General features: G+C 47.9%; 1 protein-coding gene across 3 annotated transcripts in view; it reads left to right on the top strand.

Moving 5' to 3' along the window:
• SRCAP (Snf2 related CREBBP activator protein) overlaps nucleotides 1-19112 on the top strand; it is a 34119-nt gene extending 15007 nt beyond the window's left edge. For 2 of the 3 annotated variants that reach the window (XM_081257233.1, XM_081257232.1), the window contains exons 19-33: nucleotides 1285-1454; nucleotides 1884-2149; nucleotides 2362-2649; nucleotides 3172-3336; nucleotides 4014-4280; nucleotides 4625-6129; nucleotides 9259-9524; nucleotides 9661-9863; nucleotides 11623-11792; nucleotides 11942-12138; nucleotides 12234-12348; nucleotides 14262-14381; nucleotides 15494-15688; nucleotides 15845-15928; nucleotides 16025-19110. In XM_081257233.1, coding sequence (XP_081113359.1) covers nucleotides 1285-1454; nucleotides 1884-2149; nucleotides 2362-2649; nucleotides 3172-3336; nucleotides 4014-4280; nucleotides 4625-6129; nucleotides 9259-9524; nucleotides 9661-9863; nucleotides 11623-11792; nucleotides 11942-12138; nucleotides 12234-12348; nucleotides 14262-14381; nucleotides 15494-15688; nucleotides 15845-15928; nucleotides 16025-18715 — 6702 coding nt within the window. In that variant the 3' untranslated portion in view covers nucleotides 18716-19110. Of the gene's footprint in view, nucleotides 1-1284; nucleotides 1455-1883; nucleotides 2150-2361; nucleotides 2650-3171; nucleotides 3337-3610; nucleotides 3797-4013; nucleotides 4281-4624; nucleotides 6130-9258; nucleotides 9525-9660; nucleotides 9864-11622; nucleotides 11793-11941; nucleotides 12139-12233; nucleotides 12349-14261; nucleotides 14382-15493; nucleotides 15689-15844; nucleotides 15929-16024 lie in introns of all 3 variants that reach the window. The other variant, XM_081257234.1, reaches the window with a different exon arrangement.
• Nucleotides 19113-19168: the final 56 nt, after the last annotated feature.

Genomic DNA, 19168 nt, shown 5'->3' with positions numbered 1-19168 from the left:
ATTGTGTTAATATTTTTAGAATTGCCTGGCATATTAATAATGCTTAAATATTTTAACCATTTCTAAGCATATGGTGCAGTGGCACTAAGTACATTCACATAGTTGTACAGCCATCACTATCATCCATCTTCAGAAATTTTTTCATCTTTCTAAACTGAAACTCCATACCCATTAGATAATAACTCCCCATTCTCCCTCTATTCCCAGCACCTGGCAGCAACCATTCTACTTTCTGTCTCTATAAACTTACTCTTCTAGGTACTTTGTGTATGTGTGATCATACAGTATTTGTCCTTTTGTGACTGGCATATTTACTTAGTAGAATGTCTTCAAGCATGTGTAAGGATTTCCTTGGGTTGGGTAATATTCTATTGTACATGTTTTTGTGTATGTATATACATGTATGTGAGTATGCACATGTATACATTTACATACATAGAGACAAATACCACATTTTGTTTATCTGTTCATCAATGGACACTGCAGTTGCTTCCACCTTTTGGCTACTGTGAATAATGCTGCTGTGAGTATAGGTGTACAAATATGTGTTTAAGTCCCTGCTTTCAATTCTTCTGGGTATATATATACCCAGAAATGGAATTGCTGCATCATATGATTATTCTATTTTTAATTTTTTGAGGAACCGCTATACTGTTTTCCATGGCAGCTGCACTATTTTACATTCCTACTAGCATTTTGCAAAGGTTCTGAGTTCTCTACATCATTGCCAACACCTGTTCTCTGTTTTTTTTTTGATAACGGCTGTCTCAGTAAGTGAGGTGGTATCTCATTGTGATTCTGATTTCCCTAATGATTAGTGATGTTGAACATCTTTTCACGTGCTTATTGTATATTTTCTCTGGAGAAATGTCTGTTCAAGACCTTTGCCAATTTTTAATTTTTTTGGCCATGCCTTGGGGCCTGTGGGATCTTAGTTCCCCGAGCAGGGCTCGAACCTGGTCCCTCAGCAGTGAAAGTGCAGAGTCCTAACCACTGGACTGCCAGGAAATTCCTGCCAGTTTTTAAATTGGATTTTTTGTTTTTTTTGTTGAGTTGTAGGACTTTGTGTGTTCTGAATGTTAGCCTCTTACCAGATACATGATTTGCAAATAATTTTGGTCCTAGTCTATGGGTTGCCTTTTCAGTTTATTAATAGTGTCTTTTGATGCAGTCTGATTTATCAGTTTTTTTCTTTTATTGTCTGTGCTTTTGGTGTGATATCCAAGAAATGATTGCCAAATTGGCTCCTTTGACACTATGCTCTTGTGTTCCTTCTTATGTCAGCGGATAGACATGGGTCGATTTGATCTCATTGGCCTGGAGGGTCGTGTCTCTAGATATGAGGCTGACACATTTCTACCCCAGCACCGCCTTTCCCGCCGGGTTCTGCTAGAGGTGGCTACTGCTCCTGACCCCCCACCCCGGCCCAAGCCAGTCAAGATGAAGGTCAACAGGTACCAGGGCAGAGGAATAAGGAAGTGGGTTCCTAGAAAAAAGTGGCTGCAGCCAATTCCCGGGGGGATTTGGGGTGGAAAGGAAAGAGTTGGAGGCTAGGCTGGAATGTTCATATGGATGGATGAAAAATACTTGGAGGGATAGGGGGATAGAATAACCAGAAGATGGTTTGTGGAGAGGCCCTTGTGTTTGTCACTGATTTTTTTTTTCCCTCCTCTCTCTGCTTTGTGCTTTTTCTTTCTTTTTTTTTTTTTCTTTGTGCTTTTTGATTATCGGATTTCTTTCCCTCTTTCTCCATTGGGTCTTAACCTTTCCCTCCTTTGCTTTTATAATCTTTCTGTTTTTCTGCCTCATCTTCCTTATTAATTTCTTTTCCTACTCTTCACTCTCTCTCCTTCCCTACCCGTCCCCTTGTTTTTTCCTCGTAGGATGCTGCAGCCAATGCCCAAGCAAGAAGGCCGGACAGTGGTGGTGGTGAACAGTCCACGGACTCCCCTGGGCCCTGTCCCAGTCCGACCCCCTCCAGGCCCTGAGCTCTCAGCCCAGCCCACCCCTGGCCCAACCCCCCCAGTGCTGCCAGCACCACTGATGGTGTCGGCCTCGCCTTCTGGGCCCCCACTCATTCCAGCATCCCGGCCTCCTGGCCCTGTTCTTTTGCCCCCACTGCAGCCAAACGGTGGGCCTCTCCCCCAGGGTGAGTTCCAAGGGAGCCAGGATGCTGGGGGGTACTTCAGGCAGATTGTTCGGATTTGGGAAGAAGTAATGAAATTAGTGTTTGAGGAACTGGATTGGAGACCAGGGGTGTGGTGTTTGATGGGCTACAAGGGATTATGTATGGAGGTTTTTAGGACCAGGCTGAGGCTTTAGTCAAGGTATATCTGACAGGTGTTTGCTTTGTGTTTACAGTAATGCCATCCCCTCTGGGGGTCTTGAGTGGGACCTCACGACCTCCCACGCCAACCCTATCCTTGAAGCCGGCCCCACCTGCTCCTGTTCGCCTGAGCCCTGCCCCGCCCCCAGGCTCCTCCAGCCTGTTGAAGCCCCTTACAGTGCCACCAGGCTATACCTTCCCTTCTGCTGCTGTCACCACCACCTCTACCACCACAGCCACGGCTCCCACTACGGCAGTGCCAGCTCCTACTCCTGCTCCACAGCGCCTCATCCTGTCTCCCGATATGCAAGCTCGCCTGCCCTGTAAGTTCCCAGGGCTCTGTGAGGGTGAAGGACTTGAGGTGGGAGGAAAGCCTATATGCCATGGAGCTGGAGAAGAAAAGCTCAGGACCATGAGTGTGTCATGGTAGCTAACATATGTTAGGTATTTTGCCAGGCATTGGTAATTCATAATCAAGTAAGAGCCCTCAAGTAGTTCACAGTCTCTAGTGGGGGAGATGACCCATAGATGAATAAATAGTGGTAAGCCTAGCAGTAGAAAATTATTTGGGGTAAAAGGGCAGCGTAGAGGAGGCAGGTGGTGATTAGCTCAGTATGGTGGAAAGCTGTTAGAGGATGTAAAGGAGATTGCAAAGCAAACAGGTGGGATTGGAAGGAGTAGCATGTTAAAAGCTCAAAGGCTGTAGGTGGAGGCTAAGGTTATTGGAACATGGTAAGTTGAGGGGGAGGGTTGGAGAAACTGGAGACTTGTGCCTCATGAAGGTCTGTGAAGTGAGTATGAACAGAGTGAGCCCCATGTGCATTAAGCCTCTTCTTTATTCATAGCAGGTGAAGTGGTCAGCATCGGGCAGTTAGCCTCACTGGCACAACGGCCAGTGGCTAGTACAGGGGGAAGCAAACCTCTCACCTTCCAAATCCAGGGCAACAAGCTGACTTTGACTGGTGCGCAGGTGCGCCAGCTTGCTGTGGGGCAGCCCCGCCCGCTGCAAAGTAGGTAAAACCCACCCCCTGTCCTGCCTTTTTCCTCCTCTTCTTTGTCCCTTTGTTTTTGTGGCTCTTTTCAGATGTCAGCCTTTATGTTTCTTTCCCTGCCTTTTGGTGGGTGGGGCCAAGGGGAATGGTTGGAGGGGGTCTTTTGATCAAGACAGGTATGAGTTTATTCTGGAGAAGTTATTCCCTCTTCGTTCTTTCTCTCTTCTCTTGCCTCTGCCCTCCTCCGGCTGATAGCTGCTTCTTTCTTTCTTTCTCTCTTCCCTTAACCCAGGGAATGTGGTGCACCTGGTGTCAGCAGGGGGGCAGCACCACCTCATCAGCCAGCCTGCCCATGTGGCCCTCATCCAGGCCGTGGCCCCGACCCCTGGCCCTACCCCTGTCTCTGTGCTGCCTTCTTCGACCCCCAGCACCACCCCTGCCCCCACTGGCCTCAGCCTTCCGCTTGCTGCTAACCAGGGTGAGGCTTCTGGCCTTCCTACTTACTTAGCCCTGCTGGCCTTGGTCCTTCCAGGCATGCCCTGGGCTACTGTCTGTCTAGCCTTACCTCAGTGTTGTTTTCTTTTGCCAGTATCTCTGATATCTGTCTGCTACCCTCTCCTGCCCTTGGACTTCTTCCATCCTTTGGGTCTCTTGTTTCTTTTCTACCTTCCCCTCAATCTAGCTTCCTCTTGCAGTGCCACCAACCATGGTGAATAATACAGGCGTGGTGAAGATTGTAGTGAGACAGGCCCCTCGGGATGGACTGACTCCTGTTCCTCCGTTGGCCCCAGCACCCCGGCCTCCAAGCTCTGGGCTTCCAGCTGTGTTGACTCCACGCCCCACATTAACCCCTGGCCGGCTACCCACACCTGCTCTGGGTACTGCCCGGGCCCCCATACCCACGTCCACTCTGGTGAGGCCACTTCTGAAGCTGGTCCACAGTCCTACGCCTGAAGTCAGTGGTGAGTTCAGGTGGCTGAGGCCAAAAATTTTTTGTCACGAATGGAGATAGGGTGGCCCAGAGGGTTTCTAAGTCACAGTAGATCCTTTTGTTATCAGTATACTGATTTGCATTAGCCCCCAAAATGGTCTGCTGAGCCCTTGCCTAATTCCAAGATACATAAGTTGGAACTTTGGAGGGAAAGGAAATGTTAAATTGTTAGATTCCTTGAATCTTTGATCTCATGGTGTGGGAGTGAAGGTCTTCTGGGAAACAGGTGAAGCTTGGGGGTAAGAGAAGAGGTGGGACAGGGTAATAGAAGGAGCAAGAAGAACTTGGGGGCTAACTTATCCTCTGTCTCCACAGCTTCAGCACCCGGAGCTGCTCCCTTGACCATCTCTTCTCCTCTCCCCGTGCCATCCTCACTCCCTGGGCCAGCCTCTTCTCCAATGCCAGTTCCCAACTCCTCTCCCCTTGCTAGTCCTGTGTCTTCTACAGTCCCAGTTCCAGTATCATCTTCACTCCCCATCTCTGTCTGCACAACGCTTCCGTCCCCAGCCTCAGCTCCACTCACCATCCCCATCTCAGCCCCCTTGCCTGTTTCGGCTTCGGGCCCAGCTCTGTTGACTAATGTGACTCCAACACTGGCACCTGTTGTCTCAGCGGCTCCTGGACCTCCCTCTTTGGCACCAGTTGGGGCTTCTCCATCAGCGTCAGCCTTGACTCTAGGTTTGGCCACAACTCCATCCCTGTCCCCATCTCAGGCACCTGGTCACCCTCTGTTGTTGGCTCCAGCCTCTTCACATGTTCCAGGGTTGAACTCAGCTGTGGCTCCAGCATGTTCACCTGTCCTGGTGCCAGCTTCCGCTCTGGCCAATCCTTTTCCAGCAGCATCAAATCCAGCTCCAGCTCAGGCTTCCCTTTTGGCTCCAGCACCTACTGCATCTCAGGCTCTAGCCACCTCTCTTTCTCCCATGGTGGCTCCACAGACAGCAATCCTGGCTCCTTCTCCAGCTCCTCTGGCTCCTCTTCCAGTCCTGGCTCCATCACTAGGTCCTACTCCTGTCCTGGCTCCATCGCAGACTTCGGTTCCACTTCTGGCTTCATCATCTACTCCAGGAACTCCTTTAGCCTCAGCTTCCTCACTGGTGCCAGCCTCAGCTCCTGTGTTGGCTCCATCGTCAGCTCAAACTCTGGTACCAGCCCCGGTTCCGTCACCTCTCCCGAGTCCAGCTTCTACGCAGACACTGGCTTTACCCCCAGCTTTAGCATCCACTCTTGGCGGATCGTCTCCATCTCAGACACTCTCTTTGGGAACTGGGAACCCCCAAGGTTCTTTTCCAGCTCAGACATTGTCATTGACTCCAGCAGCATCCCTAGTACCAGCTCCAGCCCAGACACTGTCTTTGGCACCGGGACCACCACTGTGTCCATCTCAGACGCTGTCTTTGGCTCCAGCACCCCCTCTGGCTCCAGTTTCTCCGATGGGCCCAGCCCCAGCTCACACACTGACTTTGGCTACGGTGTCGTCATCTGCTTCACTCCTGGCCCCAGCTTCAGTGCAAACACTGACCTTGAGCCCTGCCCCAGTGCCGGTGCCCACCTTGGGCCCAGCGGCAGCTCAGACTCTGGCACTGGCCCCAGCCTCAACACAGGCCCCAGCTTCCCAGGCATCTTCCCTCGTGGTTTCGGCAACCGGTGCCGCTCCCTTGCCTGTCACCATGGTATCCCGGCTGCCTGTTTCCAAGGATGAGTCTGAGACACTGACATTACGCTCTGGTCCCCCCAGCCCTCCCTCCACTGCTACCTCGTTCAGTGGTCCCCGACCTCGACGCCAGCCCCCACCACCACCTCGTTCCCCTTTCTATCTGGTAAGTTTTACTGCCTCAAAGGAGAGGGAACAGGAAATTGAATTTCTTTGGAGTGTTGCTACAGAGTGGATGGAACAAAATAATGTCACCTTTATCTTGGTAAATTACAAAGCCTAGTTTTGTGGACCTAATACTTGAATGTCACTGGACAAAGCCTTTCCCTGGGCCTTTACTCTTATCTGTAAAATGGGAAGAATAATCCATGTCCTACTTTTCACAGAGGAAGTAATTGAGGACATAATGTGCTTTTAAAACTATTAATCACTGATGTGTTCAAGGCTTTCTTGTTACATTTGGTCTCTTTGGTTCTTGCTTACTCTTGAGTTAGTGTTGGCATCTAATTGCCCCATTTTACAGATGAAACTAGCCTACCAAATGATGTTTTAAAATTTATACAACTTGTGAGAACACAGATGTGCTGACTCCATTGCTTTCTCTTCTTCCCCACAAGAGGCAGTCCTCAGAGACAGGAGGATTTTTCTCAGTTGCTAAAACTGTCACCGTTAAGTATTTGAACTTCTAGGGGAGAAAGGACACCACGGAATACAGTTCCCTAAAGATCATGAGCGTTTGACTTTGATGGTCATTTGCTGTAGTTTTTTACCTCCATGGTGATTAAGTGGGAAATAAAAAGAACTCTGTCCCTTCATGAACTTTCTGGTAGCCATTTTTTTTCTATCATATATATAGTTGTATATATATTTGGTTAAATAAAAATTGCAACTCAGAGTAAGTAACCCAGGACCTAATAATGAGAAAGATATAGTGAGTCCTTCCAGGCCCTCTTGTCTTTTTCTCACTCTGATAATAGAGCTGCTGCTTACTCTCGGCTCCAGTCCCCCACCCTCCATCTTTGCCACTTGCCTCCACCTTTGGTCTTTCTCTAATGCTGCCAGGTTGGTCTGGCTTTTTGGAGAGAGAGGAGATCCTAGATCCTAGCCCAAGGGTGCAACCCCATGGTCTGTGTTAAATTTTCATTGCTCTGCAAGTAGGAAGCAGCTTCTTGATACTTTTTCTTTAAACAGTTTGAGATATAAATCACATACCATACAGTTCATCTATTTAAACCATACAATTCATTGGCTTTTAGTATATTCACAGAGTTATGCAACCATGACAACAGTCAACTTTAGAACATTTTCATTGCCCTAAAAAAAAAAAAACCGCACACCCTTAACCATCATCCCTGACCTTTCCATCCCTCCTAGCTCTAAGTAACTTGTATCTGTAGATTTACTTATGGAGTCATATAATATACGGTTTTTTGTGACTGGCTTCTTTTACTTAATATTTTTGAGGTTCATCCATGTTATGCTATAATTGACATATATATATGTATATATATCAGTACTTCATTTTTTAAAAATTGTTGAATAATATGCCATTGTATGAATATACCACATTTTATATATATTCATCAGTTGATTGGGGGACATTTGGTTTGTTTCTTCTTTTTGGCTGTTACGAATAATGCTGCTGTGAACATTCATGTATAAGATTTTGTATCTTTTCATATGTTTTCGGTTATATTGGATGTAAATTTAGGAGTGGAATTAACTGGGTTATGGTAACTATGTTTGACTGTTTGAGGAACTGACAAACTGTTTTCCAAAGTGGCTGTACCATTTTACATTCCCACCAGCGCTTGTGAGGGTTCCAGGTTCTCTACATCTTTGCCAAAAACTTGTTATTATTTGTCTTTTTTGATTATAGCCATCCTAGTGGGTTTGAAGTGGTATCTTGTGGTTTTTAAATATTTATTTATTTGGTTGCGCCGGGCCTTAGTTGCAGCAGGGGGGCTCCTTAGTTGCGGCTCCAGGGCACTGCAGTTGCAGCTTGCCGGCTCCTTAATTGTGGCATGCAAACCTTTAGTTGAGGTATGCATGTGGGATGTAGTTCCCTGACCAGGGATTGAACCTGGGCCCCCTGTATTGGGAGCGCAGAGTAGTCTTATCCACTGCACCACCAGGGAAGTCCCTTTTGTGGTTTTGATTTGTATTTTCCTGGTGGCTAATGATGTTGAGCATCTTTTCAGTGGTTGTTAGCCATTTGTATATCTTCTTTGAAGAAATGTCTATTCAAATCCTTTCCCTTTTTTAATTGGGTTATTTTATTCTTTTCCTTTTTGTTATTGAGTTGTAAGAGTTCTTTATATATTCTGGATACAAGTCCTTTTTCAGGTAGATGATTTGCAAATATTGTCTCCTTTGCTGCTACTTAATGATTTTTCCCTCTGCTAGGATGCTTTCCTTCCTCACTTAGACCACCAGGAGCCAAGAGGTCAAGCTTAAGGTAGCAGTCAGGAAGGGAGATTTGGGACACTGCTCTTTTTCAGGACTATCTTGTAGGGTCCAGTCTCCTTCATTATTTGTTCCTTCTAATAACATATTTATTGAGAGCCTACTTTGTGCCAGATACTGAGTTGGATACTGGATGATTACAGTGAGGGGCTTACAGTTCAGTGGGTAGAAGATGTTAATCAAAGAATCCTATACATGTAAAACTACAAGTGTGATAAGTGCTACAAAAGAGTTAGGTGATTTTATAGCCTGTGAAACTGGAAGCACAAAGATGGGAAAGGATTGGGTCAAAGTCATACAGGTATCCTGTCAGCCAGGGCACTCCCCTTTTCTGTCTTGGGGTTACCTAGATGTCTGGTTAGCTGTTCCCATCCCACCCCATTCCAGTCTGACCTTTGACAAAAACCTGCCATGGGTTTGATTAGCCTCTCTGTATCCTGGTCAGTGATTTGAGGAGGGATTTTAATAATTGTTTTGGATCTACTACAAGAAGATGAATTAACTTGGATATTCCGGATTTAAGTGTTATATGGGAAAACTGACACAAATCATCCATTCTATAAGTTTGTCAGACATGGATCTTAATTTTGAATATTCAGGCATCTGCTTTGGTACCATACAGGGAAGATCAGTTTTTTTTTGCGGAGAAGTTATTTCATTTAACATTGGGAAAAGAATAACTCCCATTATTGACAATTTGGAAGAACTAAAATAGTGTATTATTGAATCTTATGGTTTCCACAGATTATGTTTAATTCTGGGAGGAGCTGCCAGGTTTTCTGTAAGGACGCTGATCACATTTTCTGTGTTTTTCTCCTCTTATCCTCAGGACTCTCTGGAGGAAAAGCGGAAGCAGCAGCGGTCTGAACGCCTGGAACGGATTTTCCAACTTAGTGAGGCTCATGGGGCCCTGGCACCTGTGTATGGGACTGAAGTCTTGGATTTCTGTACCCTGCCCCAACCTGTTGCCAGCCCCATCGGCCCTCGTTCTCCTGGCCCCAGCCACCCCACCTTTTGGACTTATACCGAGGCTGCCCGCCAGGCTGTACTGTTTCCCCAGCAACGACTAGACCAGCTGTCAGAAATCATTGAGAGGTTGGCAGGGCTAAGTGCTAATGGGAAGTGGGTCTTGGGGCCTCTGAGTGGATATAGTGGTTAGGGCTGGTAAAGGTGCTAACTTCTGGGGCCATTCAGAGTTCCATATTTTATACTGCTTGCCTTCTTTTTACAGGTTCATCTTTGTCATGCCTCCTGTGGAGGCACCTCCCCCTTCCTTGCACGCCTGCCACCCACCTCCTTGGCTGGCCCCACGTCAGGCAGCCTTCCAGGAGCAATTGGCTCATGAGCTCTGGCCCCGGGCTCGTCCTTTGCACCGTATTGTGTGTAACATGCGTACCCAGTTTCCTGACCTGAGGCTTATCCAGTATGATTGCGGTGAGTTCATTGGCCAGTGGGGGTCTCTTGACCTCTTTTCTTGTCTTAGCCTGAGGACTGTTACATCAAAGGGATGCTGTACATAAGGTCTCTGTGGATTTCATTAAACATTAGATAGTCTTTTAGGTTTTGCTTCTGGGTGAGATGAAGAAATGTAGGCCTCATGATAGATTCTTGGCATTCATGAATTTGACTTTGATGAAAGTTGAAAATGTTTGCTAACTCATTTATTCAGTGATTATTTTGTGAACATGTTACATCATTTGGGATACAATGGCAAACGACATAGCACAGCGTGGAGTTTTCAGATTTATGGGGAAAGGTTTGTGGTGGTATAAGACTGCACAATAAATAGTAGATATTGGGGAATTCCCTGGTGGTCCAGTGGTACGACTCCACGCTTTCACTGCTGAGGGCACAGGTTCCATCCCTGGTTGGGGAATTAAGATCTCGTAAGCCACGTGGCCAAAAAAAAAAGTTAATAGTAGATTTTGTTTTGGGGAAAGATTTGAACAAGGATGCTTGTCTTTTGAATAGAATCTTATTGGTTAGAAGAAATTTGGCTGCAGGTAACAGAAAACCAACCAACGGTGGCTTAAACCACAAGATCATTTATTGTTTACTAAATGAGAAATGCCGAGAATGGTGGTATATGGCTGGTTCAGCAGCAGCTTAGTGGTGTCTTCATGGACCCAGGACTTTACCTACTATCCTTAGCTTTTATCTTTTTATTCTCATGGTCATGGTCTTAAGATGGCTGCTATAACTCCAGGGAGCACACCAGTGCTCCAAGCAGGAAGCAAGGGGTTGAAACAAAACACTTCTCGCAAGTCTTTCATTTTTTTCTGGGAAAGAAAGCCCTCCCAGTTGACTTTGATTCAAAATTCATTGGCTCAGATTGGGCCATATGCCCATCCTTAGAGTAATCACTGACAGAGGGAAAAAGGAACTGTGGCTTATTTAGAACAATTAATGATTCATCTTCTGGGGTTGGTTTGGGGTGCACCTTCCGTGGGAATCAAGGGATCTCTGCCAGGTGTCCATAGGATTAATCGGGTTCTGTTAACCGAGAATGGCTGTTGGATAGTAGTGAATAGTTTCTGCCACAACTGTGCACAGGTATTTCCATAGTAATATGTTTGCAGATTTCTTAAATGTCTTAGAACATAAAGTCAGCAGAATTTTTATTACTATGTGTTCAATAAATATTTTGGTAAAAAAATAATTTTATAACATTTGAAACCATTCAGAATAGGTGAATTGAAAGTCTTTGTTAAAAGTGTTCAAACTGATTGAATCACTGTTTTCGTGTTTGATGGGAGGTTAAACTAGATAACCTCATAAGATTCTGCCTTTCTGGTTCTTATCTCAGTGACCTTCCATCCAAGTGAGCTATGACATCAATGGATTTGTTGATGTTTATCTTGTGAATGGCTTGTGCTGCAGCTGGTATAACTCAGTGTAGTACTTGAAGGTCTTTTCTTGCTCATACACCATTGAGGATTTCTTTTTTCCCCCTGAGGGTCTGTATTACCCTACCCCTAGTTAGACTGAAAGAAGTCAGATCCAAGACAGGAGTAGACTGAAGAGGAAGAACCCTTAAGGGAAGAAAATATATAAAGTTAAATATTTTTGATTCCCCTGGGTTGATCGAAACCCTGGCGTAAAACTTGATCTTTCAACTACACAGGCTTCCAGTGCTGTGTTTTTCCCAGTCCAGTTTATAGCTAGCTCCCTGTACCCCTTCATATCTCTTTAGGAAAGCTGCAAACGTTGGCGGTGCTGTTGCGACAGCTCAAGGCGGAGGGCCACCGGGTGCTCATATTCACCCAGATGACCCGAATGCTGGATGTGTTGGAGCAGTTTCTCACCTACCATGGCCACCTCTACTTGCGTCTGGATGGGTCTACTAGAGTTGAACAGAGACAGGTAACCCAGGCATCTCCGACCCTTAGAGGCTCGCCTCAGCTCTGTCTCCTTTTTCCAGGGCTCAGAGTCCCAGGAGGGGCCCCCACTAAGCCTTGGTCTGTTTTTGGGGATATGTCTCCCAATACTACCTTTTTTTCCTTTTCCTCTAGGCCTTGATGGAACGATTCAATGCAGACAAACGCATATTCTGCTTCATCCTTTCAACTCGGAGTGGGGGTGTGGGCGTGAACCTGACGGGGGCAGACACTGTTGTTTTTTATGACAGCGACTGGAATCCTACCATGGATGCTCAGGCCCAGGATCGCTGTCACCGAATTGGCCAGACCCGAGATGTCCACATATATAGGTACTGCCTAGTCTCCCCTTACCTTACTTCCCCTTTGCTAATAGGGTTTTATTGATGTATTTGGCTGTTTATACATGTCCTTTATCACCCCCTAGGCTTATCAGTGAACGGACAGTGGAAGAGAACATCCTAAAAAAGGCAAACCAGAAGAGAATGTTGGGAGACATGGCAATTGAGGGAGGCAACTTCACCACAGCCTATTTTAAACAGGTACTAAGATCTTCCAGTTTGTGCAAGAGAGAACTGCTATGCCTGTAGGAGTTACTACTGCTTATTAAAAAGGATGCTTTGCAATCTACAGATTCAATGCAATCCCTATCAAACTACCACTGGCATTTTTCACAGAACTAGAACAAAAAATTTCAAAATTTGTTTGGAAAAACAAAAGACCCCGAATGGCCAAAGCAATCTTGAGAACGAAAAACGGAGCTGGAGGAATCAGGCTCCCTGACTTCAGACTATACTACAAAGCTACAGTAATCAAGACAGTGTGGTACTGGCATAAAAACAGAAAGATAGATCAGTGGATCAGGATAGAAAGCCCAGAGATAAACCCACGCACATATGGCCAACTTATCTTTGATAAAGGAGGCAGGAATGTACAGTGGAGAAAGGACAGCCTCTTCAATAAGTGGTGCTGGGAAAACTGGACAGGGACATGTAAAAGTTTGAGATTAGATCATTCCCTAACACCATACACAAAAATAAGCTCAAAATGGATTAAAGACTTAAATGTAAGGCCAGAAACTATCCAACTCTTAGAGGAAAACATAGGTAGAACACTCTATGACATAAATCACAGCAAGATCCTTTTGGACCCACCTCCTAGAGAAATGGAAATAAAAACAAAGATAAACAAATGGGACCTAATGAAACTTCAAAGCTTTTGCACAGCAAAGGAAACCATAAACAAGACCAAAAGACAACCCTCAGAATGGGAGAAAATATTTGCAAATGAAGCAACTGACAAAGGATTAATCTCCAAAATTTATAAACAGCTCATGCAGCTCAATAGCAAAAAAACAAACAACCCAATCCAAAAATGGGCAGAAGACTTAAATAGGCATTTCTCCAAAGAAGATATACAGACTGCCAACAAACACATGAAAGAATGCTCAACATCATTAATCATTAGAGAAATGCAAATCAAAACTACAATGAGATATCATCTCACACCAGTCAGAATGGCCATCATCAAGAAATCTAGAAACAATAAATGCTGGAGAGGGTGTGGAAAAAAGGGAACACTCTTGCACTGCTGGTGGGAATGTGAATTGGTACAGCCACTATGGAGAACAGTATGGAGGTTCCTTAAAAAACTAAAAATAGAACTACCATATGACCCAGCAATCCCACTACTAGGCATATACCCTGAGAAAACCATAATTCAAAAAGAGACATGTACCAAAATGTTCATTGCAGCTCTATTCACAATAGCCCGGAGCTGGAAACAACCTAAGTGTCCATCATCGGATGAATGGATAAAGAAGATGTGGCACATATATACAATGGAATATTACTCAGCCATAAAAAGAAACGAAACTGAGCTATTTGTAATGAGGTGGATAGACCTAGAGTCTGTCATACAGAGTGAAGTAAGTCAGAAAGAGAAAGACAAATACCGTATGCTAACACATATATACGGAATTTAAAAAAAAAAAAAAAAAGTCATGAAGGACCTAGGGGCAAAACAGGAATAAAGACACAGACCTACTTGAGAATGGACTTGAGGATATGGGGAGGGGGAAGGGTAAGCTGTGACAAAGCGAAAGAGAGGCATCGACATATATACACTACCAAATGTAAGGTAGATAGTGGGAAGCAGCCACAGAGCACAGGGAGATCAGCTCGGTGCTTTGTGACCACCTGGAGGGGTGGGATGGGGAGGGTGGGAGGGAGGGAGATGCATGAGGGAAGGGATGTGGGAACAGATGTATATGTATGACTGATTCACTTTGTTATAAAGCAGAAACTAATTTAAAAAAAAGATGCTTTGGCCTCCACAGATCTGCCTCTTCAACTAGTGGTGCTTCTGATACTACTAAGAGCTATCAGCTTCATAGCTATAGACCTGGGACCAACATTCCGTTGGTTCTGACACTTTTCATATGTTCTTTCCAAAGCAGACCATCCGAGAGCTGTTTGATATGCCTCTGGAGGAACCATCTGGCTCATCTATACCCTCTGCCCCTGAAGATGAGGAAGAGACTGTGGCCAGCAAGCAGACCCATATCCTGGAGCAGGTGAAAAAAGAGTGGGCAGGGACTTCACCGGCTGTCCAGTGGTTAAGACTCTGTGCTTCCACTGCAGGGGGCACGGGTTCGATCCCTGGTCGGGGAACAAAGATTCCGCTGCAGAAAAAGAGTGGGCAGTCCCTAGAGTAGAGCTAATGGTTGCAGTGTGTTTTGTCTCTCAGTCTTTTGAGTTTGTCCAAGGGGAAAGAACTATTTCTGCTGCTTCCCAGATTACAGTTGGCCTTTGATAGTTGTGAGTAGGTTGCTTATTGGTTCACATGATTTCATAGATAGAACACAGGATATGGAGTCCACGGTTCTAGGTTTGAACTCCAACAGTGCTTCTTAATAGTGTTCGTTAAGCCACATCCATTTAATCTTCTGAGCTTCACTTCCCACTTTTCTGAAATGCTAAATTAGAAGGAAGTAACTGAAGGTTAAATAGCATAGTGGATGTAAGAAGTGCTTTGTATATGGTGTAAAACTCTCATTTCCCAAACATTAATGCATACTAGAATCACTTGGAAGGCTTTGAAAAAGATTGATTCCTGGGTCCCATCTCACAGTCTACTTAAATCATGATTTTGAGTGGTGAGGTCTGGGCATTTGTATTTTTTCAGACGTAGACAGATGTTTAGGAACTGAAGGTGTGGATTATCATGGAGAAATTTTCCTCTACCAAGTGCCTTCCTCTCATGCTCTAGGCTACTTCCCTCAGTGACTTTGGTGTGATCTCCCTGGATATTCATCTCAGGGGAATGATCATATATTAATCTGTTGTTATGAGGCATCTCAGTGCAAAAAAGAATTGTGGATTATTTTGTATGCAAAACTTCTGGGATTGCTTTTTTAAAGAGATTTGAGGCTTACTTGAATGGAAAGTAAGTGGAACTAGAGGTCTCTAAAACAGTTATTTTGTCCCTGGTGGCACTCCTGGTTGAATCTGTTCCATTCTGTGTGGACCACTGTGTTGCTTTGGTAATTTTGGGGGCCCAGAAGAGAGTTGAGTTCTGATGTAAATCTGGTTTGGTGTAAACGTGGCCTCAAACATTTGCCAGAATCAAATCACAGGATGTAAAGTTATTTAATTCTCATGGTTATTCTTCCCCACACCCTCATAGGCATTGTGTCGGGCAGAGGATGAAGAGGATATCCGTGCAGCCACCCAAGCCAAGGCTGAACAGGTGGCTGAGCTTGCAGAATTCAATGAGAATGATGGGTTTCCTGTTGCTGATGGAGAGGACGCTGGTCGGCCTGGGGCTGAAGATGAGGAGATGTCCCGGGCTGAGCAGGAAATTGCTGCCCTTGTAGAACAGGTCAGTGTTGGATCCACTAGTTCTCAACCTCACCCTCCACAACTCCTTCCTCTGGACTCTGCAACCTTCTTTCTGTCTTCTCTGGTGAAAATAATCAAGGGTGATGGGCCCTGGGCACCAGGTCCCTATGTTCATCATTGCTGCTCTTCCCCACAGCTGACTCCCATTGAGCGCTATGCCATGAAATTCCTGGAAGCCTCACTGGAGGAGGTGAGCCGAGAGGAGCTCAAGCAGGCAGAAGTGAGTATGGGGGTGGGGACAGAAGTGGAAAGTGGCTGCTTTCCACCCACTCCCCATGCCTCCCTCTGACCACTCCTTGGGCTCTGTTTTTGGTAGGAGCAAGTGGAAGCTGCCCGCAAGGACCTGGACCAAGCGAAGGAGGAGGTGTTCCGCCTACCCCAGGAGGAGGAGGAGGGGCCAGGGGCTGGGGATGAGGTTTCCTGTGGGACTGGTGGAGGCAGCCACCGGCGCAGTAAGAAGGCCAAGGCCCCCGAAAGGCCAGGGACTCGCGTCAGTGAGCGTCTTCGTGGAGCCCGGGCTGAAACTCAAGGGGCAAACCACACTCCTGTCACATCCACGCATCATCCCCGCAGCACCTCCACACCCCCCCGCTGCAGCCCTGCCAGGGACCGAGTTCCCCGGCCAGCGCCTAGGCCTCGACCCACTCCAGCTTCAGCTCCTGCTGCAATTCCTACCCCAGTCCCTGCCCCAATCTCTGCCCCAATCCCCCTTTCAGCCCCAAATCCAATAACCATGCTTCCTGTCCATATCTTGCCTTCTCCTCCTCTTCCTTCTGCACAGATTCCTCCCTCTTGTTCTTCTGCCTGTACCCCTCCTCCTGCCTGTACCCCTCCACCAGCTCATACCCCACCTCCGGCCCAAACTTCTCTCTTAACTCCTTCCTCCCCTCTCTTGCTTGGTCTACCTTCTGTGCCCATTTCCCCACCAGTCACCAACCTCCCCTTGGGCATGGGGCCTGAGGCAGAGCTGTGTGCACAAGCAATGGCATCTACTGAGTCCCTGGAGCTGGCTGATATGGCCAGTTCCGAGACTTCCCCAATTACTCTTGTGCCCCCTAAGGATCTGTTGCCAGTTGCTGTTGAGATCCTGCCTATGTCAGAGAAGAACCTTTCTCTCACCTCTTCTGCACCTAGCCCAAACCTGGCAGCTGGCAGCGTCCCCAACGGTCAAGAGCAGGAGGTGCCCGAGCCTGCCGAGGCGACCATCCTCTCAGTGCTGCCTGATGGTGAGGAAGTGGCCACGTGTCTGAGTGAGAGCAATAGGCTGGAGCTCCCACCCTCAGCAGCATCTGAAGAGCTACTTCAGGAGCCATTGGAGGCTGACAAGAACTCAGAAGAGCTGGTGGAGGCCCAGACCCCAACGTCTACCCCAGAGAAACCCCAGGAACTTGTTTCAGCTGAGGTCGCAGCCCCATCAACCTCATCCTCGGCCACCTCCACACCTGAGGGTCCTTCGCCTGCCCGGCCCCCTCGGCGTCGCACCAGTGCCGATGTAGAAATTAGGGGTCAGGGGGCTGGTCGGCCAGGGCAGCCTCCAGGTCCCAAAGTGCTTCGCAAGCTGCCAGGACGGCTAGTGACTGTGGTAGAGGAAAAGGAACTGGTGAGGCGACGGCGACAGCAGCGGGGAACTGCCAGCACCCTAGTGCCTGGGGTCTCTGAGACTGGTGCCAGCCCGGGAAGCCCATCTACCCGCAGCATGTCGGGGCCAGAATCCTCACCTCCCACCAGTGGTCCCTGTGAAGCTGCTCCCCCATCCACACTGCCCACCCCAACCCAGCAGCCCTTCATAGCTCGCCGTTGCATTGAGCTGGGGCTAACTGGTGGGGGCAGCCCAGAAAATGGAGAAGGGGCACTACTTGCCATCACCCCTCCTGCTGTGAAACGTCGCAGGGGGAGGCCCCCCAAGAAGAACAGGTCTCCAGCAGATGCTGGGCGAGGGGTGGATGAGGCACCTTCATCCACCTCTAAGGGAAAAACCAGTGGGGCTGACTCAGTCCCTGGGGCTGAGACCCTTGTTGTCGCGGAGCCTGTCCTGGCACCCCAGCTTATTCCTGGGCCCCAGCCTCTTGGACCCCAGCCAGTTCATAGACCCGAGCCTGTCATCCTATCACCTGTGGAGAAAAGAAGGCGTGGGCGGCCCCCTAAGGCCCGAGATTTGCCCATTCCTGGGACCATTTCCTCTCCAGGGGATGGCAGCTTAGAGAGCCGGACACAGCCACTCCCGATACCGCCACCCCTGCCACCACTCCCACCACTCCTAGCCTGTCCCACTGCTACTGTCGCCAACACTGTCACCACTCTCACCATTTCAACATCCCCACCCAAGCGGAAGCGGGGCCGACCTCCCAAGAATCCACCATCACCTCGGCCCAGCCAGCTCCCTGTCTTGGACCGCGACAGCTCTCCTGTCCTTGAGAGCTGTGGATTGGGGAAGCAGCGGCAACCCCAGGGCCAGGGGGAGAGTGAGGGTAGTTCATCTGATGAGGATGGAAGCCGCCCCCTCACCCGCCTGGCCCGCTTACGTCTTGAAGCAGAAGGAATGAGGGGACGAAAGAGTGAAGGGTCCATGGTAGTGGCTGTAATTCAGGATGATCTGGATTTAGCGGATAGTGGGCCAGGCGGGTTAGAATTGACACCTCCCGTGGTCTCATTGGCTCCAAAACTGCGCTCGACCCGGCTGCGTCCAGGGTCTCTAGTTCCCCCACTAGAGACTGAGAAGGTGCCTCGCAAACGGGCAGGGGCCCCAGTTGGCTGTGGTCCTGGGCTGGCAAAGCGGAGCCGCCTTCAGCCCCCAAGTCCCCTGGGGCCTGAGGGTTCAGTAGAGGAGTCTGAGGCTGAAGCCTCAGGTGAGGAGGAGGAAGGGGATGGGACCCCACGGCGCCGGCCTGGCCCCCGCCGGCTTGGTGGGACCACCAACCAAGGGGACCAGCGTATCTTGCGCAGCAGCGCCCCTTCCCACTTGGCTGGCCCTACCATTAGTCACAGAGGCCGTAAAGCCAAGACGTGAGTGGGCTGCCCCCCTTCACCTAGGCTTTCTGCCATGGCCCCTCTCTCTCCATGACCAGGCCTGACTCTGTTAACCACTACTTGAAGTCTTTTGAGGGGGGAATCCTCCAGGGAGACATAGGGGCCTTCTCCCTTCTTTCCACCAAAGTAGGGGGTAGGCAACTGGTTGTCATGGAAACGGGGCTCTTCACATATCCCCTTCCCTTCCACCCCACATGGCTGGGCAGTGTTAAGGGTGGCAAGATAGTCTTTGTCCCCACCCCCTTGTACTTGATTTCCCCAGCTATCTTTCTCAGCCCCCCACCCTTAGGGGAAGGGGGAGGGGCTTCTCTACAATGAGTTTTTTTCTTTTTCTTTTTTTTTTTTTTTTTAAGAAGAAAAAAATAATAAACTTAGTTTCTGTATGAGCATCCGCGTAAGGAGGCTTCTGATTTTCTGGTCTGGTGGAGGGTTG

This window comes from Mesoplodon bidens, assembly GCF_964165515.1.
Source record: "Mesoplodon bidens genome assembly, chromosome: 15".
Lineage (NCBI taxonomy): Eukaryota > Metazoa > Chordata > Mammalia > Artiodactyla > Ziphiidae > Mesoplodon > Mesoplodon bidens.
Note: the sequence above shows the minus strand (reverse complement) of the source record. Positions and strands in the feature narration are given on the sequence as shown.